Below are 27010 nucleotides of genomic sequence, written 5' to 3'. Positions count from 1 at the left end.
GCCGCATACGTTCACTTGCAACACATTTTACAAACAAATATTCTTTAGTACAGCCATGTTACAACAGCTGAACTACGGTCAATGTCTGCTGATCGGAGAAAAATCGCGGGTCAACTTTGACCGCAGATCGCATGGACTTAATCTCAGTTCAACTTTTATACAACACAAAATCAGAGTTCAGCGTGACTGCAGATCAATTTTACTGGCTAATCGAGGATCAACTGCTTTATACAATCGGGCCGATAACGTGTTACAGGTGGACCATTAGTTCCTTTAAGTAGTATACGAAATTTTCCTTGCACTTAATTGAATAACCTACGTTGTGAAATGTAAAATGTGTTTGCGTTTTCCCGAATGGAAAGAAATATTGAAACAACAATGGCGTTTGTCCTCTCGGATGTAAATTATGCCCAAAACAAATAATATTTGAAATAAAATAAGATTATAACACCATGAAACCTTCTTTCCATGATGTGAAAAACTCAATATGCTGACCAAGGCAGAAATTTATTTCATTAAAAACATAAACTAAACGTAACGTTTCAACCTTCTAGCAAGGTCTTCTTCAGACTCTGCACCAAGTACAAATGTAACAAGGTACAAAACAGGACGATATATATACACAAAAATTACTCCCCTCCAGACTATTAGAAAGTTGTTCTGGATCATTCTAGCAGGTGGCTTTCCCTTGTCAACTGTACTTTCACCTGAAAGGCTAAAACTTTTCTTTCATCTGAAATGTGGTTGGACTCTTTATCTCACGATCTTTTTCCTTCATTCTTCTTCCTTCTTCTCTTCTCTTTCTCTCTTGTCCTTTCCACTCTTTCTAACACCTTCTTCCATTCTTTGAATATCTTCAGTCCCCCATTCCAGTTCATTGTGTCTTCTTCACCTTTGTTCTCTATTTCCTTGGCTTCCTTCCATTTTCTCACTAGCATTCTCTTCTCCCTTCCTATCTGCTTAGTCTCATCCCACTCTATGTCATGTCCTGTTTCTCTCGTGTGTTGAAATATTGCATTTCTCTCTCTCTTAAGTCGTACATCATCCCTATGTTGTTTCAACCTGTCTTTCAGCCTCTTTTCGTTTCTCCTATGTACACACTCTGACATTCTTTACATTTCATTTCGTAGATAATCCCTTCCTCGTCCTCTTCTCTGTTTTCCTTTTTCTTGTTTGCATTCTTCACTATTTTAAGATGCTTCTCCCTCCCTTCCTGTAAGTTTTAATGTCCGCTTTCCTAAGCACTTTGCATATCTTTTCTGTTGTCTTCCCCATACTCCTTATTCGAAACCTCCTCTCTTTCTCTTTCTCTTAATCTTCCTCTTTTTCTTTCTCCTCCAATTGTCCCCTGCACCTTTTCTTCCTTCTTCTGTTTATGTCCTCCTTCTCGTAGCCATTCCTTTCCAACTGTTTCCATAGGCTATTTATTTTTCCTTCTTTTTCACATTCAATCCTGCATATTTTCTTGATTCTGTCATCCATATTCTTTATAAAATTTATATTTGCCACCTCACATACAACACTTCTTTTGTGGCCGGATACACCTGCTGCACACTTCCTCTGATGCCAAGTGGTTTCAATTTCTTATCCTCTCTTCCTTTTCATCAATGTATGAGGAATTATAAAAAAACATAATATAAAAATGGGCCGTCCTTGAAATCGGCTTTTCGATACATTTCTACACTTCTTTGGCGCTCCCTGAGGGGGGTCATATTGATTATATGAAATTGTCAATGGCAAGGCATTGTAGTCTAACATGTCTAGAGTCAATTCAAGTCAATACAGTGGAATTTCATTTTATCCTGAAAATATAGACTCGCCTTCACGTCTGTTCTGCACTTCTAGTGTTGGGCGTACATTCCAAGTACATGCTCAGCCTGACGGTTTTTGAGGATACTTTATGACCGTGAATAGGTGAAACAATGAATTTCATAGTATGAGAGTTGTTGTCCTATATAAGTATTTTGACCCTAAGTACATTTCACTGAAATAGATGGCCTCGTTTAGAAATAGGCCGGTCCTTTAAATCCGATTTTTGCTAAACCGTTCTTCTTTCATTGCTGACGCGACGTCCAAAGTGACGACTTCGGAGTTCTATTTGAGGGGGTACATAAATAATTTTATTGGTTTCTTTCGCGTAGTCCTCTTGTGTGACATCCGTAGATTAAATTCAGGTACATTTGAGTAATTATAATACCATATTATAAAAATTGTCCGTCCTTGAAATTGACTTTTCGATACATTTCTGCACTTCTTTGGAGCTCCCTTAGGGGGGTCATATTGATTATATGAAATTGTCAATGGCAAGGCATTGTAGTCTAACATGTCTAGAGTCAATTTAAGTCAATACAGTGGAATTTCATTGCATCCTGAAAATATAGACTCGCCTTCACGTCTGTTCTGCGCTTCTGGTGTTGGGCGTACATTCCAAGCACATGCTCAGCCTGACGGTCTTTGACGTTATTTTATGAGCGTAAATAGGTGAAACAATGAATTTCATAGTATGAGAGTTGTTGTCCTATAGAAGTATTTTGACCCTAAGTACATTTCACTGAAATAGATGGCCTCGGTTAGAAATAGGCCGATCCTTTAAATCCGTTTTTTGCTCAACCGTTCGTCGTTCATTGCTGAAGCCACGTCCAAAGTAACGACTTCGGAGTTCGATTTGAAGGGGTAGATAAGTGATTTTTGTGGATTACCTAGCATAGTCATGTTGTGCGACATCCGTAGATTAAATCCAAGTACATTTGAGGAATTATAATACCATATTATGAAAATAGTCCGTCCTTGAAATCGACTTTTCGATCCATTTCTACACTTCTTTGGCGCTCCCTGAGGGGGGTCATATTGATTATATGAAATTGTCAATGGCAAGGCATTGTAGTCTAACATGTCTAGAGTCAATTTAAGTCAATACAGTGGAATTTCATTGCATCCTGAAAATATAGACTCGCCTTCACGTCTGTTCTGCGCTTCTGATGTTGGGCGTACATTCCACGTACATGCTCAGCCTGACGGTCTTTGACGTTAATTTATGAGCGTAAACAGGTGAAACAATGAATTTCATAGTATGAGAGTTGTTGTCCTATATAAGTATTTTGACCCTAAGTACATTTCACTGAAATAGATGGCCTCGTTTAGAAATAGGCCGGTCCTTTAAATCCGATTTTTGCTCAACCGTTCTTCTTTCATTGCTGACGCGACGTCCAAAGTGACGACTTCGGAGTTCTATTTGAGGGGGTACATAAATAATTTTATTGGTTTCTTTCGCGTAGTCCTCTTATGGGACATCCGTAGATTAAATTCAGGTACATTTGAGTAATTATAATACCATATTATAAAAATTGTCCGTCCTTGAAATCGACTTTTCGATACATTTCTACACTTCTTTGGAGCTCGCTTAGGGGGGTCATATTGATTATATGAAATTGTCAATGGCAAGGCATTGTAGTCTAACATGTCTAGAGTCAATTTAAGTCAATACAGTGGAATTTCATTGCATCCTGAAAATATAGACTCGCCTTCACGTCTGTTCTGCGCTTCTGGTGTTGGGCGTACATTCCAAGTACATGCTCAGCCTGACGGTCTTTGACGTTACTTTATGAGCGTAAATAGGTGAAACAATGAATTTCATAGTATGAGAGTTGTTGTCCTATGGAAGTATTTTGACCCTAAGTACATTTCACTGAAATAGATGGCCTCGTTTAGAAATAGGCCGATCCTTTAAATCCGTTTTTTGCTCAACCGTTCGTCGTTCATTGCTGAAGCCACGTCCAAAGTAACGACTTCGGAGATCGATTTGAGGGTGTAGATAAGTGATTTTTGTGGATTACCTAGCATAGTCATGTTGTGCGACATCCGTAGATTAAATCAAAGTACATTTGAGGAATTATAATACCATATTATGAAAATAGTCCGTCCTTGAAATCGACTTTTCGATCCATTTCTACACTTCTTTGGCGCTCCCTGAGGGGGGTCATATTGATTATATGAAATTGTCAATGGCAAGGCATTGTAGTCTAACATGTCTAGAGTCAATTTAAGTCAATACAGTGGAATTTCATTGCATCCTGAAAATATAGACTCGCCTTCACGTCTGTTCTGCGCTTCTGGTGTTGGGCGTACATTCCACGTTCATGCTCAGCCTGACGGTCTTTGACGTTACTTTATGAGCGTAAATAGGTGAAACAATGAATTTCATAGTATGAGAGTTGTTGTCCTATAGAAGTATTTTGACCCTAAGTACATTTCACTGAAATAGATGGTCTCGTTTAGAAATAGGGCGGTCCTTTAAATCCGTTTTTCGCTTGAAGTGTTCCTCGCTTGGGCTTACGCAACGTCCAAAGTGACAATTTCGGAGTTCGATTTGAGAGTGTAGATAAGTGATTTTATTGGTTTATTTCGCGTAATCCTGTTGTGCGACATGCGTAGATTAAGTCCAGGTATATTTGAGGAATTATAATACCATGTTATGAAAATAGTCCGTCCTTGAAATCGACTTTTCGATACATTTCTTCACTTCTTTGGCGCTCCCTGAGGGGGTTATTGATTATATGAAATTGTCAAATGCAAGGCATTGTAGTCTATCATGTCTAGAGTCAGTTTAAGTCAATACAGTGGGATTTCATTGCATCCTGAAAATATAGACTCGCTTTGACGTCTGTTCTGCGCTTCTAGTGTTGGGCGTACATTCCAAGTACATGCTCAGCCTGACGGTTTTTGACGTTACTTTATGAGCGTAAATAGGTGAAACAATGAATTTCATAGTATGAGAGTTGTTGTCTTATATAAGTATTTTAACCCTAAGTACATTTCACTGAAATAGATGGCCTCGGTTAGAAATAGGCCGGTCCTTTAAATCCGTTTTTTGCTCAACCGTTCGTCGTTCATTGCTGACGTGACGTCCAAAATGACGACTTCGGAGTTCGATTTGAAGGGGTAGATAAGTGATTTTTGTGGATTACCTCGCGCAGTCAAGTTGTGCGAGATCCGTAGATTAAGTCCAGTTACATTTGAGGAATTATAATACCATATTATGAAAATAGTCCGTCCTTGAAATCGACTTTTCGATACATTTCTACACTTCTTTGGCGCTCCCTGAGGGGGGTCATATTGATTATATGAAATTGTCAATGGCAAGGCATTGTAGTCTATCATGTCTAGAGTCAATTTAAGTCAATACAGTGGAATTTCATTGCATCCTGAAAATATAGACTCGCCATTGACATCTGTTCTGCGCTTCTAGTGTTGGGCGTACATTCCAAGTACATGCTTAGCCTGACGGTCTTTGACGTTACTTTATGAGCGTAAATAGGTGAAACAATGAATTTCATAGTATGAGAGTTGTTGTCCCATATAAGTATTTTGACCAAAGTACATTTCACTGAAATAGATGGCCTCGTTTAGAAATAGGCCGGTCCTTTAAATCCGTTTTTCGCTTGAAGTGTTCCTCGTTCGGGCTGACGCAACGTCCAAAGTGACAATTTCGGAGTTCAATTTAGGGTTGTAGATAAGGGATTTTATTGGTTTCTTTCGCCTAGTCCTGTTGTGCGACATACGTAGATTACGTCCAGGTACATTTGAGGAATTATAATACCATATTATGAAAATAGCCCGTCCTTGAACTCGACTTTTCGTTACATTTCTACACTTCTTTGGCGCTCCCTGAGGGGGTCATATTGATTATATGAAATTGTCAATGGCAAGGCATTGTAGTCTAACATGTCTAGAGTCAATTTAAGTCAATACAGTGGAATTTTATTGCATCCTGAAAATATAGACTCGCCATTGACATCTGTTCTGCGCTTCTAGTGTTGGGCGTACATTCCAAGTACATGCTCAGCCTGACGGTCTTTGACGTTAATTTATGAGCGTAAATAGGTGAAACAATGAATTTCATAGTATGAGAGTTGTTGTCCCATATAAGTATTTTGACCCAAAGTACATTTCACTGAAATAGATGGCCTCGCTTAGAAATAGGCCGGTCCTTTAAATCCGTTTTTCGCTTGAAGTGTTCCTCGTTCGGGCTGACGCAACGTCCAAAGTGACAATTTCGGAGTTCAATTTAGGGTTGTAGATAAGTGATTTTATTGGTTTCTTTCGCCTAGTCCTGTTGTGCGACATACGTAGATTACGTCCAGGTACATTTGAGGAATTATAATACCATATTATGAAAATAGCCCGTCCTTGAAATCGACTTTTCGTTACACTTCTACACTTCTTTGGCGCTCCCTGAGGGGGGTCATATTGATTATATGAAATTGTCAAATGCAAGGCATTGTAGTCTAACATGTCTAGTGTCAATTTAAGTCAATACAGTGGAATTTCATTTTATCCTGAAAATATAGACTCGCCTTGACGTCTGTTCTGCGCTTCTAGTGTTGGGCGTACATTCCAAGTACATGCTCAGCCTGACAGTTTTTGACGTTACTTTATGAGCGTAAATAGGTGAAACAATGAATTTCATAGTATGAGAGTTGTTGTCCTATATAAGTATTTTGACCCTAAGTACATTTCACTGAAACAGATGGCCTCGTTTAGAAATAGGCCGGTCCTTTAAATCCGATTTTTGCTCAACCGTTCTTCTTTCATTGCTGACGCGACGTCCAAAGTGACGACTTCGGAGTTCTATTTGAGGGGGTACATAAATAATTTTATTGGTTTCTTTCGCGTAGTCCTCTTGTGTGACATCCGTAGATTAAATTCAGGTACATTTGAGTAATTATAATACCATATTATAAAAATTGTCCGTCCTTGAAATCGACTTTTCGATACATTTCTACACTTCTTTGGAGCTCCCTTAGGGGGGTCATATTGATTATATGAAATTGTCAATGGCAAGGCATTGCAGTCTAACATGTCTAGAGTCAATTTAAGTCAATACAGTGGAATTTCATTGCATCCTGAAAATATAGACTCGCCTTCACGTCTGTTCTGCGCTTCTGGTGTTGGGCGTACATTCCACGTTCATGCTCAGCCTGACGGTCTTTGACGTTACTTTATGAGCGTAAATAGGTGAAACAATGAATTTCATAGTATGAGAGTTGTTGTCCTATAGAAGTATTTTGACCCTAAGTACATTTCACTGAAAAAGATGGTCTCGTTTAGAAATAGGGCGGTCCTTTAAATCCGTTTTTCGCTTGAAGTGTTCCTCGCTTGGGCTTACGCAACGTCCAAAGTGACAATTTCGGAGTTCGATTTGAGAGTGTAGATAAGTGATTTTATTGGTTTATTTCGCGTAATCCTGTTGTGCGACATGCGTAGATTAAGTCCAGGTATATTTGAGGAATTATAATACCATGTTATGAAAATAGTCCGTCCTTGAAATCGACTTTTCGATACATTTCTTCACTTCTTTGGCGCTCCCTGAGGGGGTTATTGATTATATGAAATTGTCAAATGCAAGGCATTGTAGTCTATCATGTCTAGAGTCAGTTTAAGTCAATACAGTGGGATTTCATTGCATCCTGAAAATATAGACTCGCTTTGACGTCTGTTCTGCGCTTCTAGTGTTGGGCGTACATTCCAAGTACATGCTCAGCCTGACGGTTTTTGACGTTACTTTATGAGCGTAAATAGGTGAAACAATGAATTTCATAGTATGAGAGTTGTTGTCCTATATAAGTATTTTAACCCTAAGTACATTTCACTGAAATAGATGGCCTCGTTTAGAAATAGGCCGGTCCTTTAAATCCGTTTTTTGCTCAACCGTTCGTCGTTCATTGCTGACGTGACGTCCAAAGTGACGACTTCGGAGTTCGATTTGAAGGGGTAGATAAGTGATTTTTGTGGATTACCTCGCGCAGTCAAGTTGTGCGAGATCCGTAGATTAAGTCCAGTTACATTTGAGGAATTATAATACCATATTATGAAAATAGTCCGTCCTTGAAATCGACTTTTCGATACATTTCTACACTTCTTTGGCGCTCCCTGAGGGGGGTCATATTGATTATATGAAATTGTCAATGGCAAGGCATTGTAGTCTAACATGTCTAGAGTCAATTTAAGTCAATACAGTGGAATTGCATTGCATCCTGAAAATATAGACTCGCCATTGACATCTGTTCTGCGCTTCTAGTGTTGGGCGTACATTCCAAGTACATGCTTAGCCTGACGGTCTTTGACGTTACTTTATGAGCGTAAATAGGTGAAACAATGAATTTCATAGTATTAGAGTTGTTGTCCCATATAAGTATTTTGACCAAAGTACATTTCACTGAAATAGATGGCCTCGTTTAGAAATAAGCCGGTCCTTTAAATCCGTTTTTCGCTTGAAGTGTTCCTCGTTCGGGCTGACGCAACGTCCAAAGTGACAATTTCGGAGTTCGATTTGAGGGTGTAGATAAGTGATTTTATTGGTTTCTTTCGCGTAGTCCTGTTGTGCGACATGCGTAGATTAAGTCCAGGTACATTTGAGGAATTATAATACCATATTATGAAAATAGTCCGTCCTTGAAATCGACATTTCGATAGATTTCTACACTTCTTTGGCGCTCCCTGAGGGGGGTCATATTGATTATATGAAATTGTCAAATGCAAGGCATTGTAGTCTAACATGTCTAGAGTCAATTTAAGTCAATACAGTGGAATTTCATTGCATCCTGAAAATATAGACACGCCTTCAAGTCTGTTCTGCGCTTCTAGTGTTGGACGTACATTCCAAGTACATGCTCAGCCTGACGGTGTTTGAGGATACTTTATGAGCGTGATTAGATGAAACAATGAATTTCATAGTATGAGAGTTGTTGTCCTATATAATTATTTTGACCCTAAGTACATTTCACTGACATAGATGTCCTCGTTTAGAAATAGGGTGGTCCTTTAAATCCGTTTTTCGCTTGAAGTGTTCCTCGTACGGGCTGACGCAACGTCCAAAGTGACAATTTCGGAGTTCGATTTGAGGGTGTAGATAAGCGATTTTATTGGTTTCTTTCGCCTAGTCCTGTTGTGCGACATACGTAGATTACGTCCAGGTACATTTGAGGAATTATAATACCATATTATGAAAATAGCCCGTCCTTGAAATCGACTTTTCGTTACACTTCTACACTTCTTTGGCGCTCCCTGAGGGGGGTCATATTGATTATATGAAATTGTCAATGGCAAGGCATTGTAGTCTAACATGTCTAGTGTCAATTTAAGTCAATACAGTGGAATTTCATTTTATCCTGAAAATATAGGCTCGCCTTGACGTCTGTTCTGCGCTTCTAGTGTTGGGCGTACATTCCAAGTACATGCTCAGCCTGACAGTTTTTGACGTTACTTTATGAGCGTAAATAGGTGAAACAATGAATTTCATAGTATGAGAGTTGTTGTCCTATATAAGTATTTTGACCCTAAGTACATTTCACTGAAATAGATGGCCTCGTTTAGAAATAGGGCCGTCCTTTAAATCCGATTTTCGCTTGAAGTGTTCCTCGTTCGGGCTGACGGAACGTCCAAAGTGACAATTTCGGAGTTCAATTTAGGGGCGTAAATAAGTGATTTTAATGGTTTCTTTCGCGTAGTCCTTTTGTGCGACATACGTAGATTAGGTCCAGGTACATTTGAGGAATTATAATACCATATTATGAAAATAGTCCGTCGTTGAAATCGGCTTTTCGATACATTTCTACACTTTTTTGGCGCTCCGTGAGGGGGGCATTTTGATTATATGTAATTTTTAATAGCAATGTGTTGTAGTCTAACATGTCTAGAGTCAATTTAAGTCAATACAGAGGAGTTTCATTGCATCCTGAAAAAATGGGTTCGCCTTGAAGTCGGTTCTGCGCTTCTAGTGTTGGGCGTAGAGAACATATCGACTAATCAGAGGATACAGGACCATAGCCAGAGAGGAAACTCGTGGAAGTTTTTATTTTAAAATCTTCATGTTATATTTTGTAATGTGAAAACTGTAAACACTGCTTCTTGAAAAGTGTAATAGTGTGTAGATTTTCTGGTTATTGTAGAGTAGATCCGATACGGGGAGGGGGAAGATACAATATATTCCTGGAAAATAAACACTAAGAGCAAAGAGTTATCTTGTTTTAATATAACAGATAAAGAAATTTAAAATTAATAACTTTGCAATTTTTCAGAAGATTATACGAATAACACATGCTTCACCAAGTATCGAAGCCAGTTCTTTGGCACGGTATCAAAATGCGTTTAATAACAATATTATTATTAATAATAGTTTTCCTTAAACTTCAACGTAAGCCTTAATTGATTGCCGAAATATAAATCAGGGAATGTACAGAAATATAGTGGGAAGGCGGAAACGATTTATCTAAGGGCAAAACAAAAGTTTCGACACAAAAAAGGATTACATTCATCGTTTTTTTCTACTTCACTGACGTTTTCTAATATTTTGCACTTACATCCCTGGCAACCCTTATATCATGCACCCTGCACCCTGATACAGCGGGAAGGTAGCTACGTTACGCTACCTTCCCGCTATTGGTGACTAAGGAAGGACAATGTGTGGCTAGCTTCACTGAGGGATGCGCAGATCAGGCTGGCGCTTCAGGCTAACTTCACGGACATGAGAATCCAGAGCTGCTCCCACCCCCTTGCCTTGACCATTCTTATCGAAATCTGAGTGTTTGACCAAAGGAACTATCTAGCATTAGAAAAATACTTTAAAATATATTTTTGTAATGCAAACTATGTGTGTTCACCACAGTCTAGTAAATTACCATCCCAACCTTGTTTCTTCACATTTTTTATTTATTTGTATCCGATGTTTTGGAATTCCTAACTAGGAGAACAGACTGGTGAAAAGGGTATTTCATAAAAGAAAAAAGGGCTCAAGTTCTGAGTAAATGTAATTCAAAATCATCATTACACATGCACATAGGTGTTGTTAAACCATTACTGAAGAAAACTCACCCAAAAGTAGGGTTACTAGATCGCTATGAGGGAACTATAGGATATAATGTCCCAAAATGTAGAATGCAAAACACTTGCAACAAATAATGCAGATTTCTAGAACAAGTTAGAAAGTAATTTAAAAGTGGCACTTTTCAGGCTTTTTAAAATATGATTTCTTTATGAATTCTTAAATGCAAAATTCCAGAACTTGTAATCAAAAGTAAACATTACACTTCTTACTGCATATTTTAACTAGTACTTCTTATAGGAGCCAATTTTTCTCAAAATTTCAGGTTAAGTCAAAATATATTTCTGAGAGACTAAGGAACAGTCAAACTGAAAATATACATGAGTACCAAACGTTTTACAAACTTTAGTCCATTAAATTAGGCACACACAAGAGACGTACTACATAGAAGTGTAAGCGAAAAATGCAGGCTCAACCAGGACTCAAACCTGGGTCTCTGGCATTCCGTGCCATTGCTCTGTCATTGAGCTATCGGGCAGGACTGGCGTCGCCTGATTTTTCTGCCAGTGATCTGTTGCAACGGGATATGTTGCCTTTGAGACACAGGAGATGAAGACGTTGCCTCTTTCCTCCCTACGCTGGAAGCAAGAAATCAGGTGACGCCAGGCCGGCTCAGTAGCTAAATGGCACAGAATGCCAGAGACCCAGGTTCGAGTCCTGGTCGAGCCTGCATTTTTCGCCAACAGTTCTATTTAGTCCATCAGTATAAACCCCAAGGCAAGAAATTTGGTACCAATTTCATAGATCGGAGACACATTAAAATCGGATATTTTGTGTTTTGCAAGGTTTGTACTTACTAACTGTGTATTGCGGAACATAGTTCAAGGTGCCATTATGCTTTTTACACGAAAAAAAAAAACAACACAATTTTTCACATAGAGAGTAATTTCTTTAACTCCTTTTTTCGCTTCCATAACACAGAATATGGCTGGCAAATCCTGACTATCGTAGTGGGCATGCAGTGTTTTCAACACCCTTCACCAAAAAGTACCTACTCTCGTGTTCGTCACTTGTGCAAATTGTAAATTATGCACGGGTAGCTGACGGATAACCCCCGAACCATATACGGATGGCAATTGTGCGTCGGTGAGATATTTCTCTTGAAAAATACATGATTTCCCGGTCAAATATATTCCACGATGAAAGAAAATACCTCGACAAACGTTGTAAACCTTGGAGAAACTCATTTCTGTAAGTAGTTTCTTGTGTAAAATTGAAGAAATGTGTCTCCGATGTATGAAACTGTTACCAGAAATTTTGCTGATGCACCGAACAGTGACATCATCAGAATGTGTCCCCAAAACTTATTCATAAATTGCTTCCTTTTTTTGTTATAGCAGGACAAAGTAAATCACGAGATACTACTGTGGAAACTTAAAAAACTTTGTATCTGTGGACTACCACAAAAATGGTTTCAATTTTACCTTACCAATAGAAAGCAAATTATAGAAATTCCTCATACCTCAGCGAAAGGATACATAACACATCAACATTCCACCATGGAAAGTGTAACCTGTGGGGTGCCTCAGGGAAGTATTCTTGGCCCTCTTTTGTTTCTTATGTACATAAATGATTGGTACTTGTCTGATAAGGCCCGAACACCTCTCACTCGTTTATTTCCTTAATTTTAGCATTGATACTTACATATTCTGCATTGCGGAAGATTCTTTAAGGTGAAGTTATGCCTTTTTCCATAAAATAGTGTCAACTTTTCATATTACAAGTCATTATTTGTCTTCCTTGTTACGCTTGGGTAACAGACAACATGGCATGCAGTCGTGCTTGTGTTTTGTCAATTGAAAGTGGGTATGCAGTGTTTCAACCTTCTTAACCGAAAAATTATGTCATCATGAACCATTGACGGATAGCCCCAAAAACCATTCACAATAGCCCCAAAAACCATCCACGATAGCCCCATGAACCATTGACGGATAGCCCCCAAAACCATTCACGATAGCCTCAAAAACCATCCACGATAGCCCCACGGACCATTTCCGGCAAAGTTAGGTTTGGTTAGGTTAGGTAAGCATAGTTAAAAAAAAAAATCTCTTAAAGAAAGGCACGTTTGGAGAAACTGCCGAGACCGCGTGACTTTCGACACTCGCGCCATCTGCACGTACATAATGGAAACAATGGCCTAATGTTACAGAAGATGCAAGTTCCTTACGTAACAACTGTTATGCAGCATTCTATGGTGAAGTTTTTAGTTTCCGCGAAAGAAAATACCTCGAAGAACCTCGACAATGATACAGAAAGTGATTTCAGTAAGTAGTTTCTCCTGTAAATTTGAAGAAATCCATTCGGGTGATATCAGACAGTTACCTAAATGATTTACCAGACATTATACCTGAAGTAAATGCAATATTATATGCTGATGATACAAATATTATAATAACAGACACTTCCAAAGATGCTCTACAATCTAAGGCTAATAATGTGTTAAACAAATTAGATGACTGCTCAACAGCAAAAAAACAAATTACATTACATTTTCTACAATCCAAAGTAGAAATCAAATAAGCCTCAATTTAATATCTGGGAATACACAACTAAAAAAAACCTAAGCCTAAAAAAAATGCAAAATTTCTGGGTATCCTACTGGATGAACACCTTAGCTATACAGAACACACAAACATGCTACTATGAAAGTTAAGTATAGTGAGCTATATCTTTCGAGAAATGGTAGACATCTGAAGCACCCAAACTGTAAAATGGCTTTATATGGCAAACTTTGATGCTTTATTAAGATATGGGATTATGGTTTGGGGTAACAAGTGCCACTGCAATGTCCTTTTTAAGCTTAAAAAAGAGCCATGAAAATCATAGCTGGAGTAAAGAAAACTTTTTCATGTAGAACACTTTTCTGTAAATTTAATAAGTTAACTCTCCCCTGCATATACATTTATGAATGCTTAATTTATGTGAAGCAGAATATTTCCAACTTTGGCTGAAATGAGGAAATACATGGCTAAAACATATGAAGTAAAGACAAACTTTATAAAACACTGCCACCTTAACTTATGTAAAAAAGGTCCTTTAAACTCTTCCATTGATCTCTATAATAAACTAGGCCTGCCAGATGGTGCAGTGGTAGCGTTGTCACCTTGTAATCAAGGGGTACCGGGTTTGGATCCTACTTTAAACTGTAGGTCCATTCCCGATTAGCCTTACTGGGCATAAAGTGGACTTAAAACACCATATCAATCAATCAAAATCTATAATTAACTACCACAAGATGTGAGGAAAGAACCAAAATTGATCATATTCAAGCACAAGATAAAATCCATGCTTCTGAAGCATATTTTTTATACTATAGCTGAATACATGGAAGCAACTCTTACATAAGACAAAATGGATATAACATATCATAATGATATATTCTTCTTGTAAATTTAAATGTCAAAGGGACCTGGATAACTAGTGTCACCTAGTAGTAGGCTGTACTGTTTTATATATTCTCATGTTATGTTTGTTTTTGTGATTTGATCTATTAATGTAGTATTGTATTGTAATGTATTGACATGCCCTATATTACCATGTACTGTTATTTGTAATGCACATGCAGTCTGGTACAGCAAGGCCAGCAGTGGTGACATACAGCATAACTGTTACAAATTACTTCTTTAACTTTTGGTTTTTCATTATTTCTTCCGTGTTGCCTCAACAGAATCAACCTGCAAGGTGCAAGCCTCCAAGGTTCGTCCTTTTCCGATATGGAGCCATCAACACCCTCTAGCGGCATGTTGACAAAACATCTGCGTAACAGCCTGGCCAGACTGTAGCCTACAATGTAGCCAAGGGCCCAAAAAATCAACCTTGAAGGATCCAATGGGAGGGTATGTTGTGTGGAGGCAAATTTTCTTTTCCAACCGACAAGGGCTGAAAGAAAGCCAAAGTGCCATTGGTTCAGTCTGTTGATGTCCTCTGTGTTGCGAACTGCACGATTAAGAGTCCAAGTCTGAGCGATGTAGCATATCCACCAAGCTAATTGAAATTTATATTCATAAATAAACTTTATAAGTTTCAAAACACAGAAGAAACACAAAAATATGATTGCTGACATACGGATGACATATTCTATGTAAAGATAAACATTTCAGGGCGTTCTGTCTATTAAGACAGCTAACATGTCCACAGATGGTAAACTCGATAACCCCGGTCACACTTTTTTCAAGCGAAAAAATTAACAACTGCGCCAGGACATTCATCTTTCCCCTGAGAGAAGTCAAGAAAACAGTGTCTGGTAGAGTGCTAATTTTTTTTCAGTATAAGTTACCAAGTAGAAGCAATTAAATCTTGGTTTTCTTTATTTTTCGGGATCTGCTTCCCCAACGGAAAATGCCACCACATGCCTCTGATTTGTACACCTGCGGTAGTCCTTGGATGCAAATAAACTAAACTAAATTGATTTCCTTCAAATTCTGTATGTGCCGGTAAGGACATACCACACAAGCTCAACAGTTTACTTTTGCTGCCACCTAAAAAAATGCACACTGATACCAGGTGGCGGTTACTGCTGTTGCTGATCTTGCGTAGTAGTAGCATGAAATGCAGTGTTGTAAATGTTTCCAATGGCACACATGTGTGTCCTTATGTTGTTAATGTAGATAGTTCTTATTAATCACAGCATTTGAATTTTTTAGATAATTCAGTTCTTTTCCTTAATTTTACTATTTATCCTGACAAATAGTGCTTTATCAACCTGTAATGTACACTTTGTTAGTGAAATAATGCAGTACTTGTTCCATATATTCAGTTTGTTTTCTCTTCCAACAAAAAAAGTCACAAGAGAAGTGCAACAAAAAAAAAATCTATATATAGATGCAAACTGGTCATTCCATGTCAAATCATCCAGAATTTTTGGAAAATGTCACCCACCATCCCCGATTTTGATGAAATTCGGTATACTTATAGAACTTTTAATGCTGATTACAAAAATGACAATTTTTTTAGATTGTTCAAGGTGTTCAGAAGTTACGTGCTTTTTAAATTCTCCGTGTACGTCACTTGCTGCTCCACTTTGAATGACATGCATTGGGTTATAAATGATAATAACTTCCTTCAGGTTTGCCGTAGAAACTTCTAGTTTGTTTTCTTTTGTTCAGAATAGTGTAAGCTTTCATTTAAATATGGTTTCAGATGAGTGTATCAATAAACCACGTATTTTTATGTATAGTTTCATGTATTTTTTTAGAAAAATAAATGACTTACTTCAAGAGCGAATTTTGTGCAATGCTTCCCCTTCAATTTCCCCCCAATTTTATATGTAGGTAGCTCAGAGTGGGTACTAATGCCTGATGGAAAAATTGGGATGGGCGGTTCAGAGACAGGGTGATAAATAAACTATTTACATGAAATGACATTAAATGTTAATCTTATTAAAAATGCTTATGTATTTAGCACAAAGCCTGAAGTACACTATGTTTTAAGGTATAATATTCAAAATTCCTGTTCACTATGTGTGAAGGTAAGCATGGGCGTAATCTGGCGGGGGCAAAGGGAAGCATTTGCCCCCTCCAAAATTTACAGATTAATTAAAATTTACAAATAATAATTACAGTGGAGCCCCAATTTTACATTTTCCTTCATTTTACATTCAATCTTGGTGGTCCCAACATAGCAAATTGCTAAGAAATTTTCCTGTTTTACATTTTCTCGCATTTTAAGTTTTTTCAGCTTGGTCTCCCTGAATAACATAAAATCGAGGTTCCACTGTATCTAAGTTAGTTTCAACTGTCTTCAATTTAAAAAAAAATTAATCATCAATATTAGCATTCCCAAGTTTAGCAAATTTTCTTTGAGAACATTCTTTTTGTGCATTCTTTTTTTGACTACTATTCATGGGGATACGTAATATGAAGTAAGAATAAATAATACACATTTGTTCTGATTGAAGTTCTTCCAAATGGTGCTTTTTTTGCCACATACCACAGAAAAATCTGCTTGTGACGGGGTGGTTGGAACAGTTAAAAGACTTGTATAGACTTCTACAGTAACAAGTGCCGCAATGATGTACCAATTCGGTAGAAATAGTATTCAAGGCATAAATATCTTATTAATCACATAAGATGAAATGACCCTGCAGTACAATGTGTCAGTACTACAAGGTGTGCTGGTTAATAATTCTTAATTTCATCGCTGGATGGCGCTGGAAGCAAGGTCTGGTGCACAGTCTCAACTGTTACGTCAGTGTGTTGCCAGGACAGTACCTGTCAAAATGCCGTGGATGTGCAATCAAGTGAGAGTGATCATGATATTGGGTTTGTGTGGGAAACATGTTGACCAAACCAATAAGGAGCATCTGCGGCACATCCTGCTTTTCTTGTTCAATCAAAAGAAAAACGCAAGTGAAAGCCATCGTATCCTTGTGGAAACGTTCGGTGACAATGTCCTAACACAAGATGCCTATGTGCATTGGTTTCAACGATTCAAAAGTGGTGATTTCGACTTGAAAGACAAAGATCGCCCTGGCAAGCTGAAGAAATTCCAAGATGCCGAATTGCAAGCACTGTTGGACGAAGACGATATGCAAACGCAACAACAACTGGCAGAGAAGTTAAATGTTGGTCGCCAAACCATATCTGATCGTCTTCATGCCATGGGAAAGATCCAGAAGGCAGGAAAAGGAGTCCCACATCATCTGAATGACATACAAATGGAAAAGCGAAAAACGGTGTGTAAAATGTTGCTTTCTCGGCATGAAAGAAAGTCTTTCTTGCATCGGATAGTGACTGGGGACGAAAAATGGATCTACTTCGAGAACCCAAAATGCAAAAAGTCATGGGTTGATCCAGGACAACCTTCAACATCGACCACAAAACCGAATCGCTTCGGAAGGAAGACGATGCTGTGCATTTGGTGGGATCAGAAGGGTGTGGTGTACCATGAGCTTCTGAAACCAGGTGAAACAGTGAATGCCGTTCACTACCGTCAACAACTCATCAATTTGTACCATGCATTGATCGATAAGTGCCCAGATTGGGCAACAAGACACGGAAATGTGATTTTGCAGCTCAACAACGCCTCATCACACAGCGAAAGGCGTCAGAGACACCATTTCTGCACTTGGCTGGGAATTCTTGTTCCACCTGCCATTCTCACCAGACTTAGCCCCTTCGGACTACCACTTGATTTCATCGATGTCTAACTCACTTTCACAGCAACACTTCAACAATTACGAAGATGTCAACCTATGGCTTCCTGATTGGATCACTTCAAAATGTGAACGATTTTTCTGGTAGGGCATCCACAATTTGACGGACAGATGGGCACAATGTATAGCTAGCGATGGTGCATACTTTGAATAAGGCATTTGTTACCTTTCTCCCCAGATACACTTGTTTTCTTTCGGATCAATTAAGAATTATTAACTGGCACACCTGGTATACAACAGCACCAGGAAGATTAATTATGCACTATTTTGACAAATACTAGAAGTTAGTGGTGTAGAGCTTAATATAGGATTAGATACATTTAAGATTATAGCAGTATACAGATCACCAAACGGTGACATAAATCTCTTCGTAAATGCTTTGGACAACATGCTAAACCATCTGACAAAAAAACATAACAAACTATTAATAGTTGGAGATATAAACATAGATCTTCTAAAACAAGAAACAAACTGTGCTCAATACTTGGATACCTTGAAGTCAAACAACCTAACTCAAATAATTCAAGAACCAACTCGAATAACAGAAAGTACCGAAACCCTGATTGACCATGTGATAACAAACATACAATCAAATCACATTAAAGCTGAAGTCCTACATACGCTTAACTCTGACCACACGTCTCAAAAAATTACAATACAAGGGAAAAGGTTAGAATACTCAAAAAGTTACACAATAGAATGTAGGGATACATGTGAGCAAAATATAAAAAAAGTAAAGTAAAGTGTTCCCCTGTGCTTAGCACCACGCCATGAAGGCGTATAGGGGTGTGGGGGTAACGCCCCACACTTTCTTGATCCGGTCGTAAGTGGGGGTGATGTGATCAGCACCATGCCCCTGACCACCTTTACCCCCCAGGTTTCCCCAGGTACCCATGTTATTCGATGCTGGGTGGGCGCCGGGGCCGCTTCCATCGTTAGAAAAGTTCCCGGATTTGAACCGGCCGGGGATCGAACCCGGGACCTTTAGCATGGTAGTCAGACACGTTACCGACTGAGCCACCGCGGCCAAAATATAGTTTATCTTAAATACCTCTTACATCAGGAAAATTGGATAGACCTTTACCAACTAACTGACACAAAAAAAGGAGCTGCAACAGACATTTAGAACTACAGACCTATCTCCCAAACATCTGCTTTTTCAAAGATATTGGAACAAAAATTATCAAATGATATTATAAAGTTTTGTAACAAATATAACATAATAAACAGAAACCAGCATGGATTCCAGAAAGGGAAATCAATAAACACAGCTCTAGCACAGTTAATCGATTATGTAACCGAAACATTAGAGAAACATGAAGCTGCAAACACTATATATCTAGATCTTTCCAAGGCATTTGATAGGGTAAGACATGACCTGCTTATGGTCAAACTAAGCAATATAGGAATAAGAGGGATAGCTTATGAACTTATCTACAGGACAGAATGCAAATTACTCAAATAAGCTACAACATGCATGGTATAGTCACTAACTTTAAATCACAAAGTAGGAAAGTGTTAATGGGGGTACATCAAGGATCAATCCTGGGGCCCCTGCTCTTTATTTTGTACATAAACAATGTACCAGAATACCCAAACACAAAAATTGTCACCTATGCAGATGACACAACTGTTCTTGCCAGAGGTATCGACCCTAGGAAGCTTGAAATAAACACTTTTATCACCATAAACCAACTGGCACAATACTTCACATGGATTAATAATAAACAACAATAAAACAAAATTTATGATATTCAATACAATCCGAAACATGGATTTTGAGTCACAAACACTATGCATATACAATGTGCTCATAGAAACTGTATCTTCAGTAAAGTTTTTGGGAATAACACTAGATCAAAAATTAACGTGGGAAGAACAAATTAACAACATCTGCAGTAAATTATCATCTAATCTATACCTGCTAAAACAAATGGCTGAATATAATTTAACAGAAATTAACAAATGCATATATTAGGGACTAATTTACCCCTATGTTTAATATGGCATAATAGCTTGGGGTGGATCATTTTATAATAATACTGTCAGAATACTGAGACTTCAAAAGAGAGCACTTACAATAATGTACAAACTAGGCTGTAGGGAATCTTGCAAAGAGTTATTCAGGGAGAAACAAATAATGACAATATACTCCCTATACATCTATAAGGCTATAACGCTTGTTCTAAATACTGGAAGCATGACTAAAAATAACCAATTACACAACCACAATACAAGGGGGAAAGATAATTATTACCAGAACCAACACAAACTCAATATCTCAAAACATTCACCAATGAATGCCGGAAAAATATTCTACAACCAGCTGCCTCATGACATAAAACTGATATCTCCAAAAGATAAACAAATACAAATAATAAAAAAATATTTGACAGAGAGAGCTCTCTACAGTATCGGAGAATTCATGGAACAAGACAATACAAGGCCAATGTACTAAAAAATATGTATTTTAATTGTATTCTTATTTCAATCATGCAACAATGATAATGTGTTTTTAATTTTTATTGTAGTGTAATGAAGTGTATTTTTTCATTTTTACTTTGGTGTAGTGATGTAATGTACTACACAATGTTTCTTCTTTTTTCTTATGATGTACTTAACTAATTATTATTTCATTATGTATCTTGACGTTTTCCATGCCCTTTTAAACAAGGGTCAATGGAAGAAAAATAAAATTCAAATTCGAACTTAGGCTACAGGCTATTTACAGTGTTCGGTAAGTTACTTTTTTTACAAGTAACCAAGTTACAGTTACTCATTTAAAAAGTAACTGTTACAGTTACTGGTACTTTGAAAGTAACCGTGAGACACTTTACAGTTACTGTGAAAGTAACTTACAGTTAATGTTCATTGATTTGTGTAAAAAATTGCACACAATCAATGATCATGAAGACTTGTGTTTGTAGTACATAATATGTCTTCATATATTTACATTACTAGGAGTCCCATGTTCGATACCCGGTGGAGGCACATAGTGGTTCGGATCCCACTTTAAACCGTAGGCCCAGTCCCGATTAGCCTTACTGTGCATAAAGTGGATTCAAAACACTAAATCAAACAACCAAATCAACCATTTACATTACTACTGCAAATGAATGATGGAACACAGAGTGAGCTTTGATTGAACGATTTTAATTAAGAAACCATTGTATGCTGACCACGGTATTTTGAATATGGTGTCATTGATTCCACTTCCACCTATTTCTTTCTCCTCCATTCCAAGTTCAACAAGATCCAAAGATCCACTCCTTCGGCAATGACTTTTTCCTAGCTCGACAACGAATGCAGTAGTCCACAAAAAACACTGAAGTTTTCACATACAATTAGAAATAAATTGAAATAAAGCATAGATGTTCTAAAGTTAGCATGCAACAAAGCATAGCTTCCTTGCCAGGCCTGCAATTCCAAGAAAATCCTTTTATGTAGCATCCAGAGAAGGTACATATCTTTCTTTTTTTTTATAGTTGGGAACAGAATTGTCAAATTTAGCTCTTCTTCTACTGTAAAAAGCAACTTTGTTACCTTTGCTAACGATACAGTTATTTACTTTTAAAAGTCGCTAGTTACAGTTAGAATTCCTAAATAAGAAGTAACTGTTACTTGAAACCAGTTACTTCGAAACACTGGTTGTTTAACAGTCAATGAAAAAATAATAAGTGCTGATGATATATGTTTTGTATAACTGTATCGTTTGACTGTTGTGAAGAAGTGGCTTTCTGAATTCCAACTCTAAATAGTTATGTAGTAGCACGTGTGCGCGATTCAAACTTGTTTGTAGGATGGCTTCAAAAGTCCACGTGATAAAAGGAAATGCAGAAATTAAATTCTTGCATCCACTTGGTTCATCAACTACCACTGGCCTCAAAGTATTCTGTGTCCAGTGGACATTAGCAACACAAATGAGAGTGATAAGTCAAATACTTTAGTGTGTTCGAAATGGTCAAAATATTCTTCTAAAATGTGAAGGGCACAATTTATAGTACATGAAATTTTGACAATGCATAGAGTACAATAGAGTAAATATTATTAAGTACTATCTTCATGGGCGTAACTTTGGGACTATCTTTGGGTTGAGAGAATCACAAAGTTTTCCATCCCATAAAAATAGTGTCCAGGATTATTTGCTAAATATGTACATTTGAAAAATCACAATTATAACTCTTTATTTGTTTGTTCCTCAAGTGCGAGGAGGTTCACAAAATGTATTTAACGTGTACATTTTGATTCATCTATAAATTTGGGAGGGGGGAAATGCTTCCCTTTTCCCCCAGGTTACGTCCATGCTTACCTTCATACATAGTGAACATAAATTTTGAATATTATACCTTAAAACATATTGTACTTCAGGTTTTGTGCTAAATACATAAGCATTTTTAATAAGATTAACTTTTAATGTCATTTGATGCAAATGGTTTATTTATCACCCTGTCTCCGAACCGCCCATCCCAATTTTTCCATCAGGCATTAGTACCCATTCTGAGCCTCCTACATATAAAATTGGGGGAAAATTGAAGGGGAAGCATTGCACGAAATTCGCTCTTGAAGTAAGTCATTTATTTTTCTAAAAAAATACATGAAACTATACATAAAAATATATGGTTTATTGATACACTCATCTGAAACCATATTTAAATGAAAGCTTACACTATTCTGAACAAAAGAAAACAAACTAGAAGTTTCTACGGCAAACCTGAAGGAAGTTATAATCATTTATAACCCAATGTGTGTCATTCAAAGTGGAGCAGCAAGTGACGTACACGGAGAATTTAAAAAAACGCTTAACTTCTGAACCCCTTGACCAATCTTAAAAAAAATTGTCATTTTTGTAATCAGCATTAGAAGTTCTATAAGTATACTAAATTTCATCTAAATCGGGGATTTATTTTGTGTCATCGTAAATAATGCAAAAACTAACTATAAAAAGACTTGCCTCAAAATGAAGCTAAGGAAAATAATCTATATAGACTCTGCCGCAAATAAACATTCCATATTAGGTAAGATCAGACGTAAAGGTTCCAGCTGCATACAACACCATGCCTTGAAGGCACATTTAGTAGGGTATGTGGGGCCCCACACCTCCACTACATATTCTCGATCTCGGCCATTTTGGAAGTGATGTGATCAGCACCATGCTCCAGTCACTTTTACTCTCCAGGGTTGCTCCGAGGTAAACATTGATTTGAGGCTGTGTGGTCTAGTTGGTAGGGTGTCCGACTGCCATGTGGGAGACCTGGGTTCGATTCCTGGGGTGGGTATTTTGAGGTTGAAATTTTACCAGCCTAGTTTCTGCATAAAGCGGCTATGGGGCTCACCCAGCCTCAAATCAATGGGTAACTGGGGGCAACCCTGGAGGGTAAAGGTGGTTGGAGCATGTTGCTCATCGCATCATCTCCAAAATGGCCAAGATCGAGAATATGTAGTGGGGGTGTGGGACCTCACTTACCCTAAATGTGCCTTCTAGGCATGGTGCTGTATGCAGGCGGGACCTTACCTAATATGGAATGTTTATTTGTGGCAGAGTCTATATATATAGATTGTTTTCCTTAGCTTCATTTTGCAGCAAGTCTTTTTATAGTTAGTTTGTGTTCATTATTTACAATGATTTTTTTGTTCGCACTTACCTTTAACGTCACTGTAGGGAAGAGGTTACGGAGGTGTGCAGTGTTGATCCTCAATCCCCTCCTGATGACAGAACTTAACACTAAATCTTCAATATCGCAGTAGGTGAGAAAAAGTTCATCCTCCCACACCTCGAGAGAAAACTTGCATACATTTTACTCATTTTGAATGTCTTCCATACCCTTGTGTTCAACTTGTAAAAGTAATCACAAGAAAATTGTGGAAAGTCTTTATTTGATAATTAGCAATGCTACAATATTTTTGATGCGTTAAATACATATTTGTTTTTCTTTCCCAGCCACAGTGGGTTGGACGACTCCATTCCCTGAGTAATTTGTATTTATATGCAAATTGTTTAACAAAGCTTCCCGAAGAAATTGGAGAAGTTTCAACCTTGGAAACATTGGATGTTGGCCAAAACCAATTAGTGGAATTACCAGTAAGCATTGGGAAGTTGAAGAAACTGAAGACACTTAATGCTGTGTCTAATAACCTCTTATATATTCCAAGCGGTAAGTATTTTGAAAACAAACTCATATCTTCTCACTGGCATATGCAAAGAGGTGCTGATGGGGCTACAGCCATTCTCGAAATTTTGAGGAAATCATAATTTTCAAATGACAGTGGTACAGAACTCTGGAAAACCAAATACAAATACAAACCCTTTTAGAATGCCGCCTGATTGCCATTTTTGTCTTTGAACAACTTTTGAAACAAAGGTTTAAGATGTTGATTACAAAATATTTTGTTGTCTACTCTGCCCCATCTAGAACATAGCTATGTAGTATACACATTTATAATTCCAGCCCCCCCTCCCAAAAAAAAATCCTGCATATGCTAGTTCACGTACTCAATATTTTCTCTATCCATGTTTGAATTATGGCAGGATAAGGTGGGGTAAGTTATTCCCTCCCCCCCCCTCCCCCCTGGTACTTTCTTCAATTGTTGCATTGTGGAATATCTAGCAACATTACTTTTATGGCACTGTTCTAATGGATGATTTTACATAAGTTACAAGAACTTTTTTTCAACAAATCTGAAAAAGAAAGCAGCAATAACATATATATCCTAGGATATCCAGTACAGTCAAAAATAATCCGAACTTTGGCCACCATGGGGTTGTATCTGCAATGACTGTTCTGCAGGTGCGCAGAGGGTTAGCTGATGTGATAAGACGTATGTAGCAGACAGTTCGTTTGTGCAGCTCTCAAGGTAAACACGTTACAGCGAAGGCTATCTTGTGCTGATACTGCAGTTCGTAGGGTGGTATGGTAAGATGACGCGCTTCAAGAGCAGCTAGTGAACATCAAATTTTGTGTTAAACTGGGTAAGACATTTACGGAAACCGTTACTCTGCTACGCCAAGTGTATGGGAAGGAAGCAATGTTGCAGACCCAATTTCACGAGTGGCACAAGCAATTCACAAGTGGTCGCGTGTGCACCAAAGATAACCCACATCCAGGAAGACCCAGATCAGCAAGAACGGAAGGAATGATTGCCAGAGTTCAGGAAGATGTCCGTCAAAACAGTAGACAGTCGATAGATGACTTGGCAAACGCTATCCTCGCAAATGATTTGCAGATGCAACATGCGTGAGCATGTTGTTCCCAAGAAGTTGAGCAACGGGAGGAGCGTGCACTAGTCAGTGGAAAAATGATTGACAGGGTGGACCAGGATCCAGATCTTGTATGTGTTCTGTATGATCCACTATCCAAACAGGAGTTGTCGACCTGGAAATCATCCTCCTCACCCCGACCAAAAAAATATTTCGTGCAGACAGAACCAAGGGAAAGGATATGCTGGAAGTTTTCTTTGATATCCAGGGATTGGTGCATTTCAAATTCATTCCTGAAGGTCGAACCGTCAATCGGGATGCATATGTTGCTGTTCTTCGTCATCTTCGAGATTCAGTACGTTGGAAAAAACCTCATTTATGGCAAAGAAAGAACTAGCTGCTCCACCAAGACAATGCTACCGCACACTGGTTGCTCAAGGTGATCGAATATCTCACAAAGCACAACATTCCTATCCTTCTGCAGCCTCCATATTCTCCGGATCTGGCCCCAGCTGATTTCTCCCTCTTTCCGAAGATGAAACAGTTGCTCAAACGGCAGAGATTTGCTTCAGCTGACAAAGTCAAGATGTATGTGACGCACGTTCTGGAGGAGGTGACCAAAGATTGCCTCCAGTGCTGTTTTGACAAGTGGTATGAAGCTGGCATTATTTTGAGGGTGGTGTTCTGTAAAATGGTGTATTGTTTATGCAATATGTTACTGCAAAAGTTCAGTTTATTTTTGACTGTACTGTATGTTTGTTTGCAGAAGCCAAAGTGTAACACCAAAATAGCTCATAAAATACATGCCAGAAACCATGTATTGGTCATGGAATCAGTGATGTTAGTAGTGTCTGATGTAAATGGGCTAACTCAGCAATGGCATAATTAACAATTCCACAGGCTCCTCTCTCTTAAATTTATGCAAACTTTCTTTGTTCAGTTTGTCCTTCACCTTGCCACTTCCTGATTCTTTTAGAAGTATAGCTGTGATAAAAATAAACACATATAATGCAGTATAACTCACCATATTGAAGGAAAACTCTATTTATTTTGCACTTCCTCACACCACTCAAAAATAAAATACTCTCAATTTTGAGATTTTGTGAGACAAAAATTGAACTGCAACCAAAGTACACAAACATTTGCACCACACTGCAGGTGACAACTGATGTAAGGAACACCTGAAAAACTATGTGGAAAGACATCCTTCTCCAATACTAACAAAACCTTTATAATTGGTTACAAATTTTTCCATCGCCAGAAAAACAAAGTGGATGAATGTTTGAATAAAAAATCTGGTTGGTATTGTCCTTATGTCAAGTCTCATTATTGATTTAAATTAAATTATGGTGGTTCATGTACACCTTCCTTAGCATGTACATACGTATACTGGAAAGGGGTTTTAATTTTAAATGGAACACTTTTTTTCAAGTGGCCGCGGTGGCTCAGTCGGTAACGCGTCTGACTACCATGCTCAAGGTCCCGGGTTCGATCCCCGGCCGGTTCAAATCCGGGAACTTTTCTAACGGTGAAAGCGGCCCCGGCGCCCACCCAGCGTCGAATAACATGGGTACCTGGGGGAAACCCTGGGGGGTAAAGGCGGTTAGGGGCGTGATGCTGATCACATCACCCCCACTCACGACCGGATCAAGAAAGTGTGGGGCGTTACCCCCACACCCCCTATACGCCTTCATGGCGTGGTGCTATGCACAGGGGAACACTTTACCTTTTTACTTTTTTTCAAGCACCACATGCTACTTTATAAAAAGAATGATTAATTTAT

General features: G+C 38.2%; 1 protein-coding gene across 2 annotated transcripts in view; it reads left to right on the top strand.

The window, feature by feature from the left end:
- Positions 1 to 27010, top strand: part of LOC146002907 (uncharacterized) — an 86466-nt gene that overhangs the window by 54145 nt on the left and 5311 nt on the right. For both annotated transcript variants that reach the window (XM_083141006.1, XM_083141005.1), the window contains exon 2: positions 23971 to 24184. In XM_083141006.1, the coding sequence (XP_082997132.1) occupies positions 23971 to 24184 (214 nt within the window). The remainder of the gene's footprint in view (positions 1 to 23970; positions 24185 to 27010) is intronic.

This window comes from Lepisma saccharinum, chromosome 19, assembly GCF_977018435.1.
Source record: "Lepisma saccharinum chromosome 19, izLepSacc3.1, whole genome shotgun sequence".
In the NCBI taxonomy this organism is placed as follows: Eukaryota; Metazoa; Arthropoda; class Insecta; order Zygentoma; family Lepismatidae; genus Lepisma; species Lepisma saccharinum.
This window is presented reverse-complemented; position numbering and strand designations above follow the sequence as displayed.